The following is an 18,102-nucleotide window of genomic DNA, read 5'->3' on the forward strand; positions in this document are numbered from 1 at the left end:
AGGTGTTCTTTTGTATACTCCTTATGTACACGAGCTATGCCTATTTCATTCGAATGAATAAAATTTACTTCTTACTTATTGTAGAATTATAGGGAGATTTAATTTGATGATCTGTCAGCAATGTTAGGGGCTAAGATTGAGGAGATCTACAGCTAACAGATCATGTTTTCTTATCCCATGATTTTAGGAGATTTAATTTGATAATCTGTCAGCAATGTTAGGTGCTAAGATTGAGGAGATCTACAGCTAACAGATCATGTTTTCTTATCCCATGATTTTAGGAGATTTAATTTGATGATCTGTCAGCAATGTTAGGTGCTAAGATTCAGGAGATCTACAGCTAACAGATCATGCTTTTTTATCCCAAGATTTTAGGGGATTTGGTAGTCTGTTACCAAATCCGTAGATATGAGTTTCCATTTTTATAGCTTTCTGTTTTAGGTAGTTTTGATTCTTTCCTAAGTTGTAAATATCCCTAAAATAGATGAGTATTATCATCTATATATATATAGAGGGGAATGTAATCATTTTTGATATATTGGAATATTGAGTTTTTCCTTCCAATTTCGATATGGTATCAGAGCATTCTCTGAACCCTAATTCCCTCATATGACCAAATACGGGAAACGTGATTCAACTACTACCGTTTCCCAAATCACCTCCAATCAGGAAGCAATGGCTTCCAGCAACAGTAGTGCAGATAGTAACCTCATGCCCATTACAGGACACAAACTGAATGGGAACAACTATCTTCAATGGTCCCATTCCGTAATGATGTTCATATGCGGAAAGGGCAAAGACGATTATCTCAATGGAGTTGCAGTCAAACCGAACAAAACGGATGAAAAGTTCAAAGTCTGGAATGCTGAAAATAATATGGTCATGTCATGGCTCATTAATTCCATGACAAATGACATTGGAGAAAATTTTCTTCTCTATGGAACGGCAAAGGAGATTTGGGACGCTGCCAAGGAAACATATTCTAACAATGAGAATACGTCGGAGTTGTTCGAGGTGGAGAGTGTTCTCCATGACTTCCGCCAAGGAGAGTTAACGGTGACTCAGTACTTCAACACACTCATTCGCTATTGGCAGCAGCTGGACTTGTTCGAGGAGCACAATTGGAGCTGTCCGGATGATGGAATCAGGTATAGACAGATTATTGAACGGAAAAAAGAATATACAAATTTCTGATTGGATTAAATAAGAATCTCGATGAAGTACGAGGAAGAATCTTAGGATCCAAACCACTACTAAATATCCGGGAAGCATTTTCAGAAGTTCGGAGAGAGGCAAGTCGAAAGAAGATCATGATGGGCTCTCAAGATTCTGTGACAAATCCTGAGAGCTCAGCCCTTACAGTTAGAGGAAATCCATCCAACAACAATGATCACAGACCAAAGAAAGGGCGACCATGGTGTGATCATTGCCGACGTCCTGGTCACACCAAGGACACGTGCTGGAAGATTCACGGCAAACCTGCAGATTGGAAGCCTTCCCGGTTTGCCTATGACAAAGAAGGACGGGGCAACCTCGTCTCCATGGATGAAAAACCATCACCCGAACCCACTCCCTTCAGCAAGGAACAGATAGAAGTCTTACAGAAATTGTTCAGCCAATCCTTGCCTGCACCTGCCCCCACTGTGGTTGGTACTGGTTCCTTGGCACAAAAAGGTAATTTTTTGAGTGCTCTAAATGTTAAAAAGGAGAAGCTAAGTCCATGGATTATAGATTCAGGAGCATCTGATCATATGACTGGAGATGAGAAGCTTTTTTCCACTTACAATCCATGCTATAAAAATTTAACTGTGAGAACAGCCGATGGTTCACTCTCAAAGGTGGCTGGTACAGGTTCTGTTAGAGTTTCTAAGAACATCACTCTTGATTCAGTTCTCCTTGTGCCAAAATTAAATTGCAATTTATTGTCCATTAGTAAACTCACTCGGGATCTCAATTGTGTTACTAAATTTGGCTCCAATCTGTGTGAATTTCAGGTCTTAGACTCGGGGAGGATGATTGGCAGTGCTAAGATGTGTTCGGGGCTCTATCTTCTAGAGGTTAATGATCCTCCTCAAGGAACAACTTACCAATCTGCTTGTTCAGTGTCCAGTAGTCCTATTTCTTTGTCTGTGAGTCAGTCTACTAATGATAGTGCAATTACGTTGTGGCACTATAGGTTAGGTCATCCAAATTTCTTGTATCTTGAGAAGTTGTTTCCTTCATTATTCCATAATAAAAATCCAAATGAGTTTCAATGTGAGGTTTGCCAATTTTCTAAACATATTCGTAATTCTTATCCTAACCGATCCTACAAAGCATCTCAACCTTTTTCCATGATTCATAGTGATGTATGGGGTCCTTCTAGGATCAAAAATGTTACTGGTTCTCGCTGGTTCATTTCATTTATTGATGATCACACTAGACTCACATGGGTATTCCTCATGAAAGAAAAATCAGAGACAAACCAGATTTTCAAAACCTTCAACACCATGATCCAAACACAATTCCAAGCAAAAATCCAAATTCTGAAAACTGACAATGCCAAAGAGTATTTCAACTCCATTCTTAATGATTATCTCTTGAGTCATGGTATAGTTCACCAAAGTTCCTGTGTCAACACTCCCCAGCAAAATGGTATTGCCGAAAGAAAAAACCGGCATCTTCTTGATGTTGCTCGCTCCTTAATGTTCTCTACCCATGTACCAAAATTTTTCTGGGGTGAAGCCATCCTCACTGCTGCATATCTCATAAATAGGATGCCATCTCGTATTCTGAACTTCCAGACTCCCTGTCAAATTCTTCTTGAGTTCTTTCCCAATACTCGTCTCATCTCCACCATCCCATTCAAAGTTTTCGGGTGCTCAACTTTTGTCCATGTCCATCAACAACACAGGGACAAACTTGATCCTAGAGCTCTTAAATGTATTTTCCTTGGGTACTCTCCAACTCAAAAAGGATATAAGTGCTACTCACCGGTCACTAAACAGTTCTATCACTCCATGGATGTCACATTCTTTGAGCAACAACCTTATTTCCCCAAATCTGATATTCAGGGGGAGACTAATTTTATCCAGGAATACCAGCTTTGGGATATTGAAGAATCACCTCTTTTCTCTCCTAATTCTGACCAAACCTGCCCATCACTAAATCATGGATCCATTCCTCCTCAAAATCTCTTCCTTGAATCTCCTTACTTCCTAGAATCTCCTCCTCAAGATCAAACCAATAATCCACCCCAAAATCTGGACACTATTCAATCAGCAAAGAATGATGAGTTGATTACCTACTCAAGGAGGAGAAAGAACCAAAGGAGATGGAACAAGAAGCATCTCTTGAGCAACCCCAAGAGTCTGACCCAAGTCCTAGATCAAGTGAAGATCCATCAGGTAACTATAATCCCGAAACTAATGATGATAGTGACTTTCCTATTACTGTGAGAAAAGGTGTAAGATCATGCACAAAACACCCTATATACACATTTGTGTCATATGAAGGACTGTCACCGAAGTTCAAAGCATTTGTTGCCAACCTTGACAACATCCAGGTTCCTAATAATATACAAGAAGCTCTCAGCTCACCTGAGTGGAAATCAGCAGTGTATGAAGAAATTCATGCACTTGAAAAAAATGGAACTTGGGAAATTTCAGAATTACCAGCTGGAAAACGCCCAGTAGGCTGCAAATGGATCTTCACAGTCAAATATAATGAAGATGGGAGTGTTAATCGATTCAAGGCACGGCTGGTTGCAAAGGGATTCACCCAATCATATGGAATCGACTATGAGGAGACATTTGCCCCTATAGCCAAATTAAACACAGTTCGGGTTCTACTATCTTTGGCTGCAAACCTTGATTGGCCTCTCCACCAACTAGATGTCAAGAATGCCTTCCTAAATGGGGACCTAGCTGAAGAAGTTTACATGGAAATTCCTCCAGGATTTGAGACACAAACTACACGCAACAAAGTTTGTAAACTTAGGAGATCTCTATATGGGCTCAAGCAATCTCCAAGAGCCTGGTTTGAAAGATTCACAAAGGTAGTTAAGAAATATGGCTACTCTCAATGTCAAACTGACCATACTCTATTTGTTAAACACTCTCCTGCAGGAAAGCTTGCTGTCCTCATTGTATATGTGGACGACGTAATTCTAACAGGAGATTATGAAGAGGAAATCAGCACCATCAAAAGTTTTCTAGCTGCAGAATTTGAGATCAAGGACCTTGGGAATCTCAAATACTTCCTAGGCATGGAGATTGCAAGGTCAAGAAAGGGAATCTCTGTCTCACAAAGAAAATATGTCCTAGATCTCTTAAAAGAGACTAGAATGCTCGGGTGTAAGCCAGCAGATGCTCCTATGGATCCAACAACTAAACTAGGCACTAAGGAAAATTGTGCACCCGTGGATAAAGGGAGATACCAAAGATTAGTGGGTAAACTAATATACCTATCTCACACACGACCAGATATTGGTTTTTCTGTCAGCATGGTAAGTCAATTCATGAATAATCCAAATGAAGAACACATGGAGGCTGTGTATAGAATCCTGAGATACCTGAAACTAACACCAGGTAAAGGATTATTTTTTGAGAAGAACCAAAGAAAAGATATTGAAGTGTTCAGCGATGCAGATTGGGCAAGATCGGTACAAGACCGAAGATCAACTTCAGGGTACTGCACATATGTGTGGGGTAATTTGGTCACATGGAGAAGTAAGAAGCAATCAGTGGTGTCAAGGAGCAGTGCAGAAGCTGAATTCCGGGCAATGGCACACGGCATTTGTGAGGGAATATGGTTAAGAAGGGTGCTAAAGGAATTAAAGATTTCAGATGAAGAACCTATGAAAATGTTTTGTGATAATCAGTCAGCAATTAGCATTGCCAAAAATCCAGTACATCATGATAGAACAAAACATGTGGAAATTGATCGACATTTCATAAAGGAGAAGATAGAGGAAGGAATAATCAAGATGTTGTACGTGCCTACATGCCTTCAAACAGCTGACATTCTTACCAAGGCTCTACCAAGAAAGGTGTTTGATGATCTGAGTTCCAAGCTGGAGTTAATAAATATTTACCACCCAGCTTGAGGGGGAGTGTAGAATTATAGGGAGATTTAATTTGATGATCTGTCAGCAATGTTAGGGGCTAAGATTGAGGAGATCTACAGCTAACAGATCATGTTTTCTTATCCCATGATTTTAGGAGATTTAATTTGATGATCTGTCAGCAATGTTAGGTGCTAAGATTGAGGAGATCTACAGCTAATAGATCATGTTTTCTTATCCCATGATTTTAGGAGATTTAATTTGATGATCTGTCAGCAATGTTAGGTGCTAAGATTCAGGAGATCTACAGCTAACAGATCATGCTTTCTTATCCCAAGATTTTAGGGGATTTGGTAGTCTGTTACCAAATCCGTAGATATGAGTTTCCATTTTTATAGCTTTCTGTTTTAGGTAGTTTTGATTCTTTCCTAAGTTGTAAATATCCCTAAAATAGATGAGTATTATCATCTATATATATATAGAGGGGAATGTAATCATTTTTGATATATTGGAATATTGAGTTTTTCCTTCCAATTTCGATACTTATAAAAAAAAAAAAAAAAAAGGTTTTATTGTGGCATTCTCAATGTTTCAAAAATAAAAATGTTTTTAACCCTATTAATTATATAATTTTTTTATAAGTAAACAATTGTAATAATAGAATAGGCATAGCCTCAGTACACAAGATGGTATACAAAAGGAAACACCTATATAGGATGAAGAAAAGGAAGTGAAAAAATCATGAAGGCCTAGGCCATTAAAATCTACAGCTATGCCCCATTGTAACCATGTTCTGACTTCTAACAAAAAGAGATCTAAGATTCTCAAATGAGTACTCCTTGTCTTTGAATGTCATGTCATTTCACTCTTGCCATAATGTAACATACGAACCTAGAAGTTAGATTAATTCAGTTAGAAATTATTTAGTTATGTTACTATTTTATTTATTCTTTTATTAATTACTTATTTATCTTTCTTCAGATGCTTATAATTATTTATTTGTTAAATAAGTTAATAAACCAGATTAAGTAGAGTTTTAAAGAGGTTTCCTTTATCTTGTATTCCTTGTTTTTATCGGATGGATTTCAAATTGTTTTCAAAAAGATTCTGAGATCAGAACGACACTCAAATCAGATCCTATCTAAACTCCTTCTGAAGACCACGTAAATAAGAAACCCTTTCTCCATAAAACCCCACATTACTCAGACTCTTCACACACAAAGATAGGCAGAAAACTCACACCAGCCCAACGTAACAGCTCCTACAAACCTGGAAAATCACTCTCACAGCCAACCAAAGCAGCCAACTCGCCGGAAACCGCCACAGAAAGTGCCGACCAGCCCAGTCCCGTCGAACCCACTCCCTTCCGGTAAGCCCACGCTGGAATCTTCTCTCTCTCTCTCTCTCCCTCTATTCTGTGTTTCGGTTTAATAGATTTTCTCTCTCTCTCTTTTTCTCCCTTGGTTTGCATCACCATTCCGAGAAGACCAGTGGTGTTGCCGGTAACTTCCAGTCAACCCAGAGCTGTCATCGCCTCAGCTTCCTCTCGGTAAAGCATCGCACCTCCACTTGCTTTTTCTTTTTCTTTCTTTGGTTCCAATGTTATGCGTGAGCCATTCCCGTAAGCCTCCTGGACTCTTTCATTTGCTTTACTTTAGACTTTTCCAATAGCCCCTCAAATAAATTCTTATATTACCTTTATGCCATTTAAAGCCCCCGTAATCATCTTTTTGAAGAACCTTTAGTTAAAATTACAATCCTGCCATTAAGTGCCTATGCCTTATTTTATGTTCCTATACGTGGGCTGCCCCTCACTTAGGCCTTGGGCCTCCTGTTTTCTTAAGTGGTTGCTATCATATTATTTTAAATTAGGGCTTGATTTTACTACAGTTCAGCAATTGTTTTAGTGATTTTATTGGACAGATTATATTTTCAAAAAAAAAAAAAGGAAAACATCACCTTTACAGAAACTTTATCTACTTAAATAAATTAGTCTTAGACCCTTTTTATAGAAAATATTTAAGGGCTTTTAAGCATACTTTAAAGAATTCTTTTATATTGTTTCAGCTTATTATCATAGTTCATATTCCAATTAATCTTTAACTAGTTTTTATAAAATTATTAAGTTATGTGTTTGCACAAAATATTAAGTATCATTATATGAGTTTTGGAATAATATTAGCTTATTTAACCTTTATTTGAATATTTATTAGATTATCTATATGGTAAGATTTTAAGTAATTAGATTGCTACGACACGTTTTCTAGAAATATTAGTAACGTCTAGTGCCTCGTATAGGTCACGAGCTACGACGTGAGATTTTGGAAGCAGCGCTAAGAGGTAAATAATATGATCATATAAATGTATGTGTAATGTAAATATTATAATTGGGTATGATAATATGATATGGTTTTGATGGTTATCTACGTTGCGCTAAGAGCCAAGTCAAGGTTAGATCGCTTTCATGAACTTCTATGAATTATGATGATTTACATGAAAGTAAGCTTATATATATGTTTTATGCTTTTATGGATTGTTGATTGATGGATTGAATGTTACTAAAATCACATGGAAGCCATGATATGATCATATAATAATTTAAGATAGGTATTCTATGAATTAAAATAGCCAGATCATGCATGCTTCATTCATGTAGTGCTTAGACCATGTATGCCATGTATTGTTCATGCAATAACTTAAGTCAAGCATGCCATGTGATAAATAGCCAGATCATGTATGCCATATTCATGTAGTTTTGAGATCATGCATGCCATGAAATGTCATAAAATGATTAAATCATGTTAGGCCATGTCATGCTATGCTATACCATGTACAAGAATATATCATGTTATGCCATGCCATGTACAAGAATATGCCATGCTAGAAAAGTCTATGAAGTCCAAGAAAATTATCATGCATTAAGAAAGATAAACATTTTAGGGTAGCACGAACCCAAGCGTGTTTACCATAGTCATGCTAAGACGGTACCACGGACTCAAGCGTGGTTACCACAAGTTAAGTGAAACACGGACTCAAGCATGTTTCACTCCATGTCATGCAAGTTAAGTGAACATGGACCCAAGCATGTTTCACTTCATGTCAAGCAAGATAAGTGAAACACGGACCCAAGCGTGTTTCACTCCATGTCAAGCAAGATAAGTGAAACACGGACTCAAGCGTGTTTCACTCCACGTCAAGCAAGATAAGTGAAACACGGACTCAAGCGTGTTTCACTTCATGTTATGCAAGTTAAGTGAAACACAGACTCAAGCGTGTTTCACTACATGACAAGTTATGTGGTGCCATGGATTCAAGCGTGGTTCACCATGAAATAAGTACAATTCAAGATAAACAAGTTACTCATTCATTCACGCTTCATGTTGCCATGATCATGAATGTTTCCGTTCATGTTAATCCATGAATGTTATATAAAAGTTACGATAAGGCTTTAAAAATCAATTTTATGCTAAGCTAGATAGTATTTTACGGTATGATGTATTATTTACTGAGTATTCGACTCATTTTTATTGTTTGTCTTTTTGTTTTCTTCTATGTTGATTGTCACAGATGGTGATTATGATGATGCAGAGCTGGATGGTCAGGAGTAGATTTAGTATAAGGACTTAGAGATGAATAAGTGTCTTTTACACAAGGATTAAGTTTCTTTTATGTCATTTCAATAACTAGTCTTGTTTAAGACTAGCTCATGTTTTGCTTTATTCAGTCTTAAGTTTCAAGACTATTTATATCCTTTCAATTAAGTTTCTTTCGATAAATGAGGTCTTTCAGAGTAATGAGTCTCTTTACCGGGCATTTTATCATGTTTGTTAGTAACGTCTCTTTCCTATGGGAACGGGGTGTTACACATAAGCACCACAGAATACAGATAGGAACCATCTTCCACACGGCTGTGATTATATAATATAACTTTATTTATTATATAATATACCTATATTATTAATTTTTTTATCGACACTTTATCTATTTACTAATTATTCAACTCATTTTTTGTTTTTAAGCTTTAAAAACCCAAATAATAACCAGGGAATCAAGAGATGAAGAAAAGAAATATATATTAAGCCTAAATTTCAACTCACTTTTTCCATTTCAATTTAAATAGCCAAATCGTTGATACATGGCATATCACAAGTCAAAAAGTGAACAAGAAAAAGAAAAAAATAAACATAAAAATCAAAAAACATGAAAAAAAAAAAAAAAAAACCACACACACACAACAACACGAGTTGCTAGGTCACACGTGTGGAATGAAAACTAGATTGAATGAAAATTTTAGTAAGATGCGACAAAAACCTAAAAATCAAATAGTTCTTTTGATCCAGTGAAAAGTTTTCAAACAGGCAAACTAGGCACTATTTTTTAATTCTTCTTATCTCTTAATCCATTCTATTTTCAGGAAAAAATGATTAGACACCCAAACCTTCTCTGGATCATGTAAAGCAATCCAAATGCTAGTCGCGACATCAACATTCTCAGGAAGAGAACGGCTAGCAACAGCAGGAATGCATTTAATGGCATTTAAGCAGGCCATTCTAACGTGAACATCCTTTGCATAAACTCCATATAGGGCCTGCAAACGCACATTGAGAGATAGCATAAGCATCAGTATAACCAAACGCATTACAGGAAAAATGTAATAGAGAGTTATAAATGTACTTACAGGTGCCACTTCATCGGGTTTAAGGCCAAGACTCAACTCATTTAAGGCAGGACCAATAGATGCCTGATAAGCTGGAATGACACCTAGAACATGATAGAGAACCTGCAAATCAGAAATTAACAAAGACAGCAAGAAATAAGTAACACCAGAAACAAATAACCGAAAAAAATGAAAGGTATATACTATGTGTATTCATGTTTTGGTGCACATAGAAAAATGAAAAATTTGGAATGTAACCGATATCATTCGAAGTCTTGGAAGGGGTAACAGGGGATCCATGTGTAAATAAAGAATCCGCAGCACATCTTCATGGAGTCCTGTCTTCTTGGAGACTAACAGAATTCGCTCAATTATCTAAAAGATATTAAAGTCTTAGTAAAATAGAGCATTATTGAACTGCTTCAATCATACAAGACAAGAAGAAAAGCTTACCGGGAAAACCAAAGTAAAAGAATCAACAGGAAGAGGTCCAGATTTACAAGATGCTGATAAGCCATTTACTATTCGTTCAAAGAGCCCCAATGATGGCCTTTCATTAGCTACTTCATCACCAACTGATGGAATCAGATCCAACAAAACATTATCTTCTTCAGTCACAATTAAGCGTAACGCAGTAGCAATGTCGAGGGCCCAATTACAGAGAGGTGGAGCAGAACATGTAGTGAGTTTAACCATGGTTTCATAGGCCACTTCACTAACCACCGGTGACCGTAGTAAAGGATTGACAAAACCGACCTGATGTAACATGGAAAATAGAGCTTATAACTGAAAGATGATATACAACAAAACATCTAAATCTTCTGTCAAAGATTTCAGAGGACATGGCACAAAAAATAAGGAAATAGTAAAAACACTAATCAATTAGCTGGTGTAGATCTAGGTTTGAAACACAGAATAACATGTGAACTATTGTGATAATCAATTTTAACCCAAAATAATAATGTGGTATAACCAGAGCAAATCATAATGGGATGTAACCAGCACATTTACATATAGTTCATTGACTTGATATACAGAGAGGTGAGATCATCAGAACCAATCATCCACCCTTGTCAAGCCTCAGGCAGATTGTAAGCTAACACCAATATGGAAAGAAAAGTCCCCATAGGAATCCAATTTCCAATTTTCCACTCAGATCTCAACACAAAGTATCAGCAGGTGAAAGAAGAAATTATGTTCCATATGTGCTCAGCTCATAGTTTCTTCTCGGTTTTGCATGAAGATTTCACAAATATAAAAGCAGCCTAAGCTGACCTGTAGCCATAATTAAATTTTTCTACTCTTTTCAACTTCGGGCAGTATCCTTTCACTATACAGCAGATAATATAATATCTACACAAATATCAATGTCTAATGCATGTTGAATAAAAAAAGTTCAGATCTAGGGACAAAAGAACCATGACAGACTTTAAGGTTCCTCCACAAGCATTCTAGAATAATTCTTGGGAGTTAAAATAGAAAGCTCTCTTCCTTTTGATTGGTGAGACTTGAAGCCAAAGATATATCCATTCCCTCTACAACTGGAGCTGAGAGCAGGGGCTTCAATTTAATTTGCATAGTTCACAGCGCCATTCATTATCCATAAACCATAATTCTCATGGTGCATTTATAAAGCGACACAAATTGAAATTAGAATATTAATTTGTCAACAAAATATAGATTACAAAGGCAGGCCTTCGGACACAAACCAGGGAAGGTAATTGACTGTGAGCAAATACAGGATTAGAAATGGCCATCTCCCCAAGAGCTCTCAGCATCAATGATAATGTTTTCTGTATTTCTTGAATCTTCTCACGAATAGAGGCTTCCTCCCTAAGCAGCAACTCCCGTGCCTCCTCTTTCCCCGTCTTTACCTTATCTAGATGAATCAGAATAAACAAAAAAAAAAAAAAAAAAAAAAAAGCATATAATGAAAATTAACTAATGCTGAGGACGAAAAATTAAGGAAAAATAGAAAACAGGATTCCACAGTAACGTGCCAACTTTCTTTGCAGACTTTCCGACATCCTTTTTCCCCACAGCAGCTTCTCTGTTGTGATCCTGGGAAGACATACATATAACTAATACTGAAGAGGAGAAAAAAGGAAAAAGGAAAAAGCACCAAACATGACCATCTAGATGCACCATGTCATTTTGGTCTTCATATGTCCGGAAACGACCCTTTGCCTGTTTAGTGTTCTTGGCGGCAATGGATTCTGCAACATAAACACCTTGCTCACTGGAAAGCATGCCTTCAGGCGTACGAAAAACCTGAAACAAATTGGAAAAGTTGAAGCAGACTTACTATGGAACCCATATAACAAAGAACAAAAGAAATACTTAAAAAAAAATCAAATATGAATATATATATATATAGAGAGAGAGAGAGAGAGAGAGAGAGAGAGAGAGAGAGAGAGAGAGAAGAAAAGTACACAACAAGCTCACAAGAAAAAGAAGTTTAAAATGATACTAAGAGAAAATGCTGAATTCATTAATTGGGAAACTAATGGAGCACAGCATACGAAAGATTTTGAGAATTTGAGCAAAAACATTTTAGGTGTGGCTTGTGCTTGTGTTAGTGAAAGTGATATGGTGCATTTGAAAAAATGTGGAAAGTAAAAAATTAAAAAAAAAATTAAAAATTAAAAAAAAAAAATCTTAGATGTTTTTTTCTGATATTTGTGAAAGTGGAGTCAACTAAAGTAGAAAACTGTAGTGAGATTTGTTTTTATTTAAAGGCGGTTTTGTAACATTTGGCACAAATCCAGTACTAATATTGTATTTTAAGCCGAAGAATTTTACCAAAATGTCATTCTTCGAAAGCATATCATGTGAATAACGCTCTGGAAGATTTTGCAGATGCTGGCATAAAAAATAAGTTCTAATCAGATGTCAGCAGACTACCGAAACAATATTGCCTCATTGGATCCACTTGCCTAATAAATCTTAAATTATAGTTGATTTATGTAGCAAAACCTTTTCAAACTCTATATAGGTATCTCTAGGTGTTATAGACATCAATGTGGATAACGAAGATATCGCCGCTTGGCATTCAAGTGGATTAGCACTCATCAACCCCATCGGTCCCAGTAGTCCCTGAAAAACACAACAGCAAGGGATCAGTCTTAACAAGAACATCACTTCATAAAAAAAAAAAAAAAAAAAGGTGAAGCCAAATTAAGAGAAGGCTTACAATAGCTTTTTTTAATCAGTAAATAAGAATTTTGTTTAAACAAAAGGTGAAGCCAAGTAAATGGGACATATAGGACATATAAAAGAACAACACCACCTATGCATGTGTCTAAAGATACAAGGAAATCATGTACGTTCATGCCATTAGAGATGGCTTACGATAACTTTAATTGGGGTCTCTGTGGTACTTGTTGAGAGATGTGATTTAAGGGATAAATAGTGCGAGTGTATGATATATTGTATTTCCACTTTGAGATTCTCGATCTTCTTTTTTTAAACGACTCGATATTAAAAGTAAACCCCAAGCTTTTTCAATATCTGGCCAAATCTGTGTCAAAGTGATCCTTTACCCTCGTTGCTATTTGTGGTGGTCATGGAAGCCCTAAGCAAAATATTATATGCAACAGTGGACAAGGGATTCTTATCATGTTTCTCAATGGACCAAAGGCGCACATAGATGAATTGCTCATCTCCTTTCCACTGATGACCCAAAGCATTTACAATATTTGTGATGCTTGTTTCGATGACTTGAAGCTAACCCCGGTTGGTGATATGGAAGACATTGGGCATTGCCAACCATCCTTGGATGTAGAATGGCATCTTTACCCATGAAGGATTTAAGTCTTCCCTGAGGGGTTCTTACAACACAATGACAAAGTGGGATGGTGTTATAGCGAAATGAAGGTAATCGGCAGAATGGAAATGTATACATTCGTCAAAAGGGGCTCTGGTTCAGCTCAATCAAGAGCACTCTCTAGCATACCCACCTATTTTTTGTCCCTCTTTCCAATCCCAGTTGCTGTGGAGAAGTGCATTGGGAAGATTCGGAGGGACTTCCTATTGGGTAGTGTGGAGGGTGAACCTAATTATCATCATCTAGCCAAAAGGTCAATGATATTGATATCTTCTGGTGGTTTGGGGCTCAAAAACTTTATTGTGTTTATTTGGGCATTAATGGAGAAATGGTTATGGCAATATGCAACAAAAAGCAGATCTCTATGGCAATTAGTGGTAGAATTAAGTATGGGAGCATGTGAGGTGGATGGTACTCTAATATGGTCAACGGGACTTTTAAAGTAGGGGTGTAAAAAACATTCGTCAGGGATGTGGTGAATTTTCTAGGTCCATCGAATATAAGGAAGGGGACAAATCCGTGCTGTGTGAAGATCAGCGTCCCAACTAATTATTCAACAAAACAAGGAATAATCCCTAATGTGTCAGGACCTTAACCATGGTTTTATTATGTTGGGTCTCTTACCTAGCTTATGGTTTATGCTTGGTAGCATTCATAACCCTACAGGAAGGGGGGTGTTACAGTTATATCCAAATTTAATATTTGAGCACCAAAACTTTTTTCAACAACTTTATCTCCGGACCGATTCCTACATACATCAAAAAATTGTGCACTTTTGCAGTGCCCCTTTACAGGATGCACCAAGTAAGAATCACAAGTGACATATTCCAGGCTCCAGTACCATTGTCACTCTTTTCTATTTTTTACTATTAGAAACTGCCTGCGGAGTACAGCATATTTCTGATCCATTCTTCACTTGGTGGTGAAAATTAAATAAGCCATCTATCCTAGAAAACCAATCAGAAAACGCCCAAGTTAAATTATCTAATCATGCTAAATACTTCATTTGTGGGTAAAGAAGTCACAAGTAGAAATCCATATCAAGGATTACAGAGGAATGTCCACTATGTAGTCCAATGGAAAATGAAAAAATTGTCAAAATAGGAAAATATTTTCATCAAGCATCTAAAATATACCTTACACAAATTTCCCACATCAGCGGAAAGAATGCCAATGATGTCGAAACCAAGAGCTTGAAAACATTTAAAAAGTCTCTGAAACAAGATGAAATGGGTCAATTAACATTGAGTAGCATGTCATACTGGTTGACATTGAGTATGTTCAGACATGCAACCATCTACAATCAAACACGAAAGCATGCCATATGTATATTTTAAATCTGCAAAAGGGGCAAACATATGAAAATAGCAATTTCTACCATAATACAGGCAATAATAGCCACGCAAGAAGTAGATATGAACATATCAACAAAGCTTTTTAGAGGTTTTCCATGAATTTGGAGGTTTTCCTTGAGCTATGTGGCAGTGATCTAAGAACCTCAAAATTCACAAGACTTTACCACTCAACAAATAAAAGGCAGTTTTGTGCTTCTTACACCAGATGAGACATATCACATATCAAACCTATCATCTCCCGAAATTTTCAAGGTGGCCAGCCATGTCTTTTTTGTTATTTCGAAGTCATATGCATTTTAACATTGTTTCCTGAAATCATTATCTCATTTTCCAAATATGGTTGTGTAAACTAATCTTTCGACTTTACTGCCATCAAATAAAAATAAATATATGCTCAAGAAAGAAAAAAGACCACTAAACAGAAATTACACAGAATCAAGGTTCATGTTAATTAATAAAGAAAACACTTACCCTCCAAACTGTATCTCGCTTTGCAGTGCCAACCACACATGGATGATGTGAGCAGAATATAATTCGCATGGATGTACTAGGGGCAGCAGCTAGAGCTGTTGATGATATTAGAACTAAAGCCTTCACCAAGACCTCCACTGATGGAAGGAAGGGAACTTGAGGGTCCAAAGAATTCTCCGTGTCACTACACACATACAAAGTTAGATGCCTTCACAACATCACAGACCAGTATTAACAAATGATTAATTACATGCACAACTCAGTATTGTTTTAAACCATCAGAATACAACAGGATTTGATTGTAAGCTATGCTTGAGCACATTGCTTTTCCACAACTTCAACGTAAATATGTATATTGATGTGGGTATACGTATGTACAAATATATGCATCTCCTTACCAAATATATATATAGATATATATATATACAAATACATACATGTCATGTATACATCGTAATAGCAATACAAGGAGTTAAAAGAACCATCGAAACAAAAATTATACCTGAAATAAAATTGTGCATATGCATTTCAATGTGTGCATTTTAACACAATGGAGAAAAGGAAAATAAAAGTTTAGAATGACAAAAGTAAGCAATCTTAAAAGAGTCATTGAACATAAATGTACCTTGTCTTTGAACTACAAAGTCTCTCCCCAACTAGAGAGAGAAAATTTGAAAATTCAATTAAAAGATCTTCAGATAATTGTGGTGCAGCAGTAATTATCTTTCTCGTAGCGTTGCAAGCGATTCTTCGTATGTCCCAATTTGGATGACATATCAAAAAGATTATCAACTGCACCATTCAACAATCAATAAGTAATCTTCCTAGTCAAGAAAAATATCCATGTAGTACCACACACCGATTTACCTGTAATAGTGATCTGACTGAAAACGTGGCCACCACTCTGCAGTATAAACAACATAGATCCATTGAGAAAACCCACTTGAAAGTTTTCTAAGACACTACACTACACAGATAATAATAACGGAGAGGCTTTGCAACATAAATGAATTCAAACCTGTCAAAATGGCCCACCAGCAAAACTTCAAGAAGATCAATACATGCCACGCAATCCTCAGTAGAGAACTTTGAGGCCTGTGTAGCACATCTAAGTATTAAAATAACCAAGAAAAACCTAGATTAGATACCAATAAAATCAAAGAGTCTGCAAATAGCTACCAAAGAAACTGGTACGAGTGAGGGTTCGTTTTGAGATATCAAAGACCAGATCTTTTCCTTTGTGACGGTCTCCTCTGAGAAAAGGAGTAGAAGTTAATGAAATTAATGATCTACAAATGAAAATCAGTGATAGAAATGCAGACGCGGTTGCATGTATAACTTCATGGCTCAACTTGTAGCTACAAGGATAATAGCAGTAAACACTATAAACCTGCTCTCATATCAACAGCTGCAATTTTCCCCACTACGAGCAAAGCATATACACCATCCAAACGCTGTACAGCCTTACTAAAACCAGTTTTAACAAGTTGGACCAGAGGACCCAATAAAGATGATACCTGAAATGTTTAATTTAAAAGCATCAAAATGATGAATGCAACAGCCTCAACTAGAATCAATCAACAAAAGCATGTTAGGATAAAATTAGGAAGACAACTTACTTGTAAAACATTAGCATCATTTCTGCATATGACTCGGAGACAACGAAGATGTCCCCTCCTCAAAGTTTCCTTCTCCTTGAGCCCAGAAGCAATAAAGGAAACTACATCTGGCTGAACAGCATCAGCAGATCGTGCTGCCCAAGAAGCTACAGCCAACAAAATTGCAAGCTTCACCTCTTCATTTCCTAAACATTAGAACATTGTATAAACAATCAGCCACGCGAAAAAATAAATAAATAAATTCCAACCTTTGGAAAGGGAAAAGCAAAGTGACAATTGAAAGCAATAAAGCTTACAAGAAAAGCTTATGATGCCCACAGGTATATAAAAGAAAAAAAGATAAACATCAGTCATTTGAAAAGAAAAAGAAAAGAAAAAAAAAATTACCATCATCCTTGTAATAGGACAAAAGGAAGACACAAATGGAACTTGATAGGCTGTTCAGGTATTTCCCCTCAGGAGCATTAGACAATTCCTGAAGTGCATTGACCATGCCAATTCTCTGGTAAGGATACGCAAGTCTGCCTTCTGAGCCTGTTTAAATTTGAAGCATGAACATTTGAAGTAAAATGCACATTCAGTTATTGACCTTCCTAAATACACCGTCTTACAGCAACCATTATAATTACTTAAATCGCAAAAGAAATGATTTGACAGCAAATATAAATAAATAAAATCAGACCTCCAATTACAGCTTTGACAGCATTGAACATTGCTTCAAAAATGTCTGGATTACTAGACTTTCGGCTCAAGCACCTGACTATTGCTAATGCCACAAGCCTTCTCCCTTCATCCGCATGCCGAGCTTGTGGTAAAACCACAGAAAGAATTTCGGTGGCATACCTACTCAAATCAAGCTTGACCGACTCCAAAAGAATTGAAACAGACTCCAACACAATCTCAGGATTGCGTTTCAGCATTTTTACAGAAGATGGAACCACAATACTTTGAAAATCTTCATGGGTCATGCGTTTAAAAAGTAAACAAAAAGCCTCACTCAGAACCTTTGTTGGTTTTTCTCTAGCATTTAGCACTGCCTTGACATATATATCAAGAAATATTGGCTACAGAAAACAAGAAGAAACCATGTCAACATTCAGGCAGAAGAAACAACACACCAGCATTTCCAT

General features: G+C 36.7%; 1 protein-coding gene across 4 annotated transcripts in view; it reads right to left on the bottom strand.

Annotated features, from left to right (window-relative positions):
- Positions 1 to 18,102, bottom strand: part of LOC122315815 (protein ILITYHIA) — an 86,175-nt gene that overhangs the window by 59,758 nt on the left and 8,315 nt on the right. For 3 of the 4 annotated variants that reach the window (XM_043132003.1, XM_043132000.1, XM_043132002.1), the window contains 18 exons: positions 17,655 to 18,036; positions 17,360 to 17,506; positions 16,973 to 17,157; positions 16,744 to 16,870; positions 16,533 to 16,606; positions 16,372 to 16,448; positions 16,221 to 16,257; positions 15,979 to 16,145; positions 15,354 to 15,537; positions 14,664 to 14,741; positions 12,678 to 12,797; positions 12,504 to 12,563; positions 11,702 to 11,972; positions 11,411 to 11,580; positions 10,155 to 10,457; positions 9,960 to 10,076; positions 9,723 to 9,824; positions 9,483 to 9,632 (listed from right to left, as the gene is read on the bottom strand). In XM_043132003.1, the coding sequence (XP_042987937.1) occupies positions 9,483 to 9,632; positions 9,723 to 9,824; positions 9,960 to 10,076; positions 10,155 to 10,457; positions 11,411 to 11,580; positions 11,702 to 11,972; positions 12,504 to 12,563; positions 12,678 to 12,797; positions 14,664 to 14,741; positions 15,354 to 15,537; positions 15,979 to 16,145; positions 16,221 to 16,257; positions 16,372 to 16,448; positions 16,533 to 16,606; positions 16,744 to 16,870; positions 16,973 to 17,157; positions 17,360 to 17,506; positions 17,655 to 18,036 (2,751 nt within the window). The remainder of the gene's footprint in view (positions 1 to 9,482; positions 9,633 to 9,722; positions 9,825 to 9,959; positions 10,077 to 10,154; positions 10,458 to 11,410; positions 11,581 to 11,701; positions 11,973 to 12,503; positions 12,564 to 12,677; positions 12,798 to 14,663; positions 14,742 to 15,353; positions 15,538 to 15,978; positions 16,146 to 16,220; positions 16,258 to 16,371; positions 16,449 to 16,532; positions 16,607 to 16,743; positions 16,871 to 16,972; positions 17,158 to 17,359; positions 17,507 to 17,654; positions 18,037 to 18,102) is intronic. The other variant, XM_043132001.1, reaches the window with a different exon arrangement.

This window comes from Carya illinoinensis, chromosome 7 (assembly GCF_018687715.1).
Source record: "Carya illinoinensis cultivar Pawnee chromosome 7, C.illinoinensisPawnee_v1, whole genome shotgun sequence".
Classification (NCBI taxonomy): domain Eukaryota; kingdom Viridiplantae; phylum Streptophyta; class Magnoliopsida; order Fagales; family Juglandaceae; genus Carya; species Carya illinoinensis.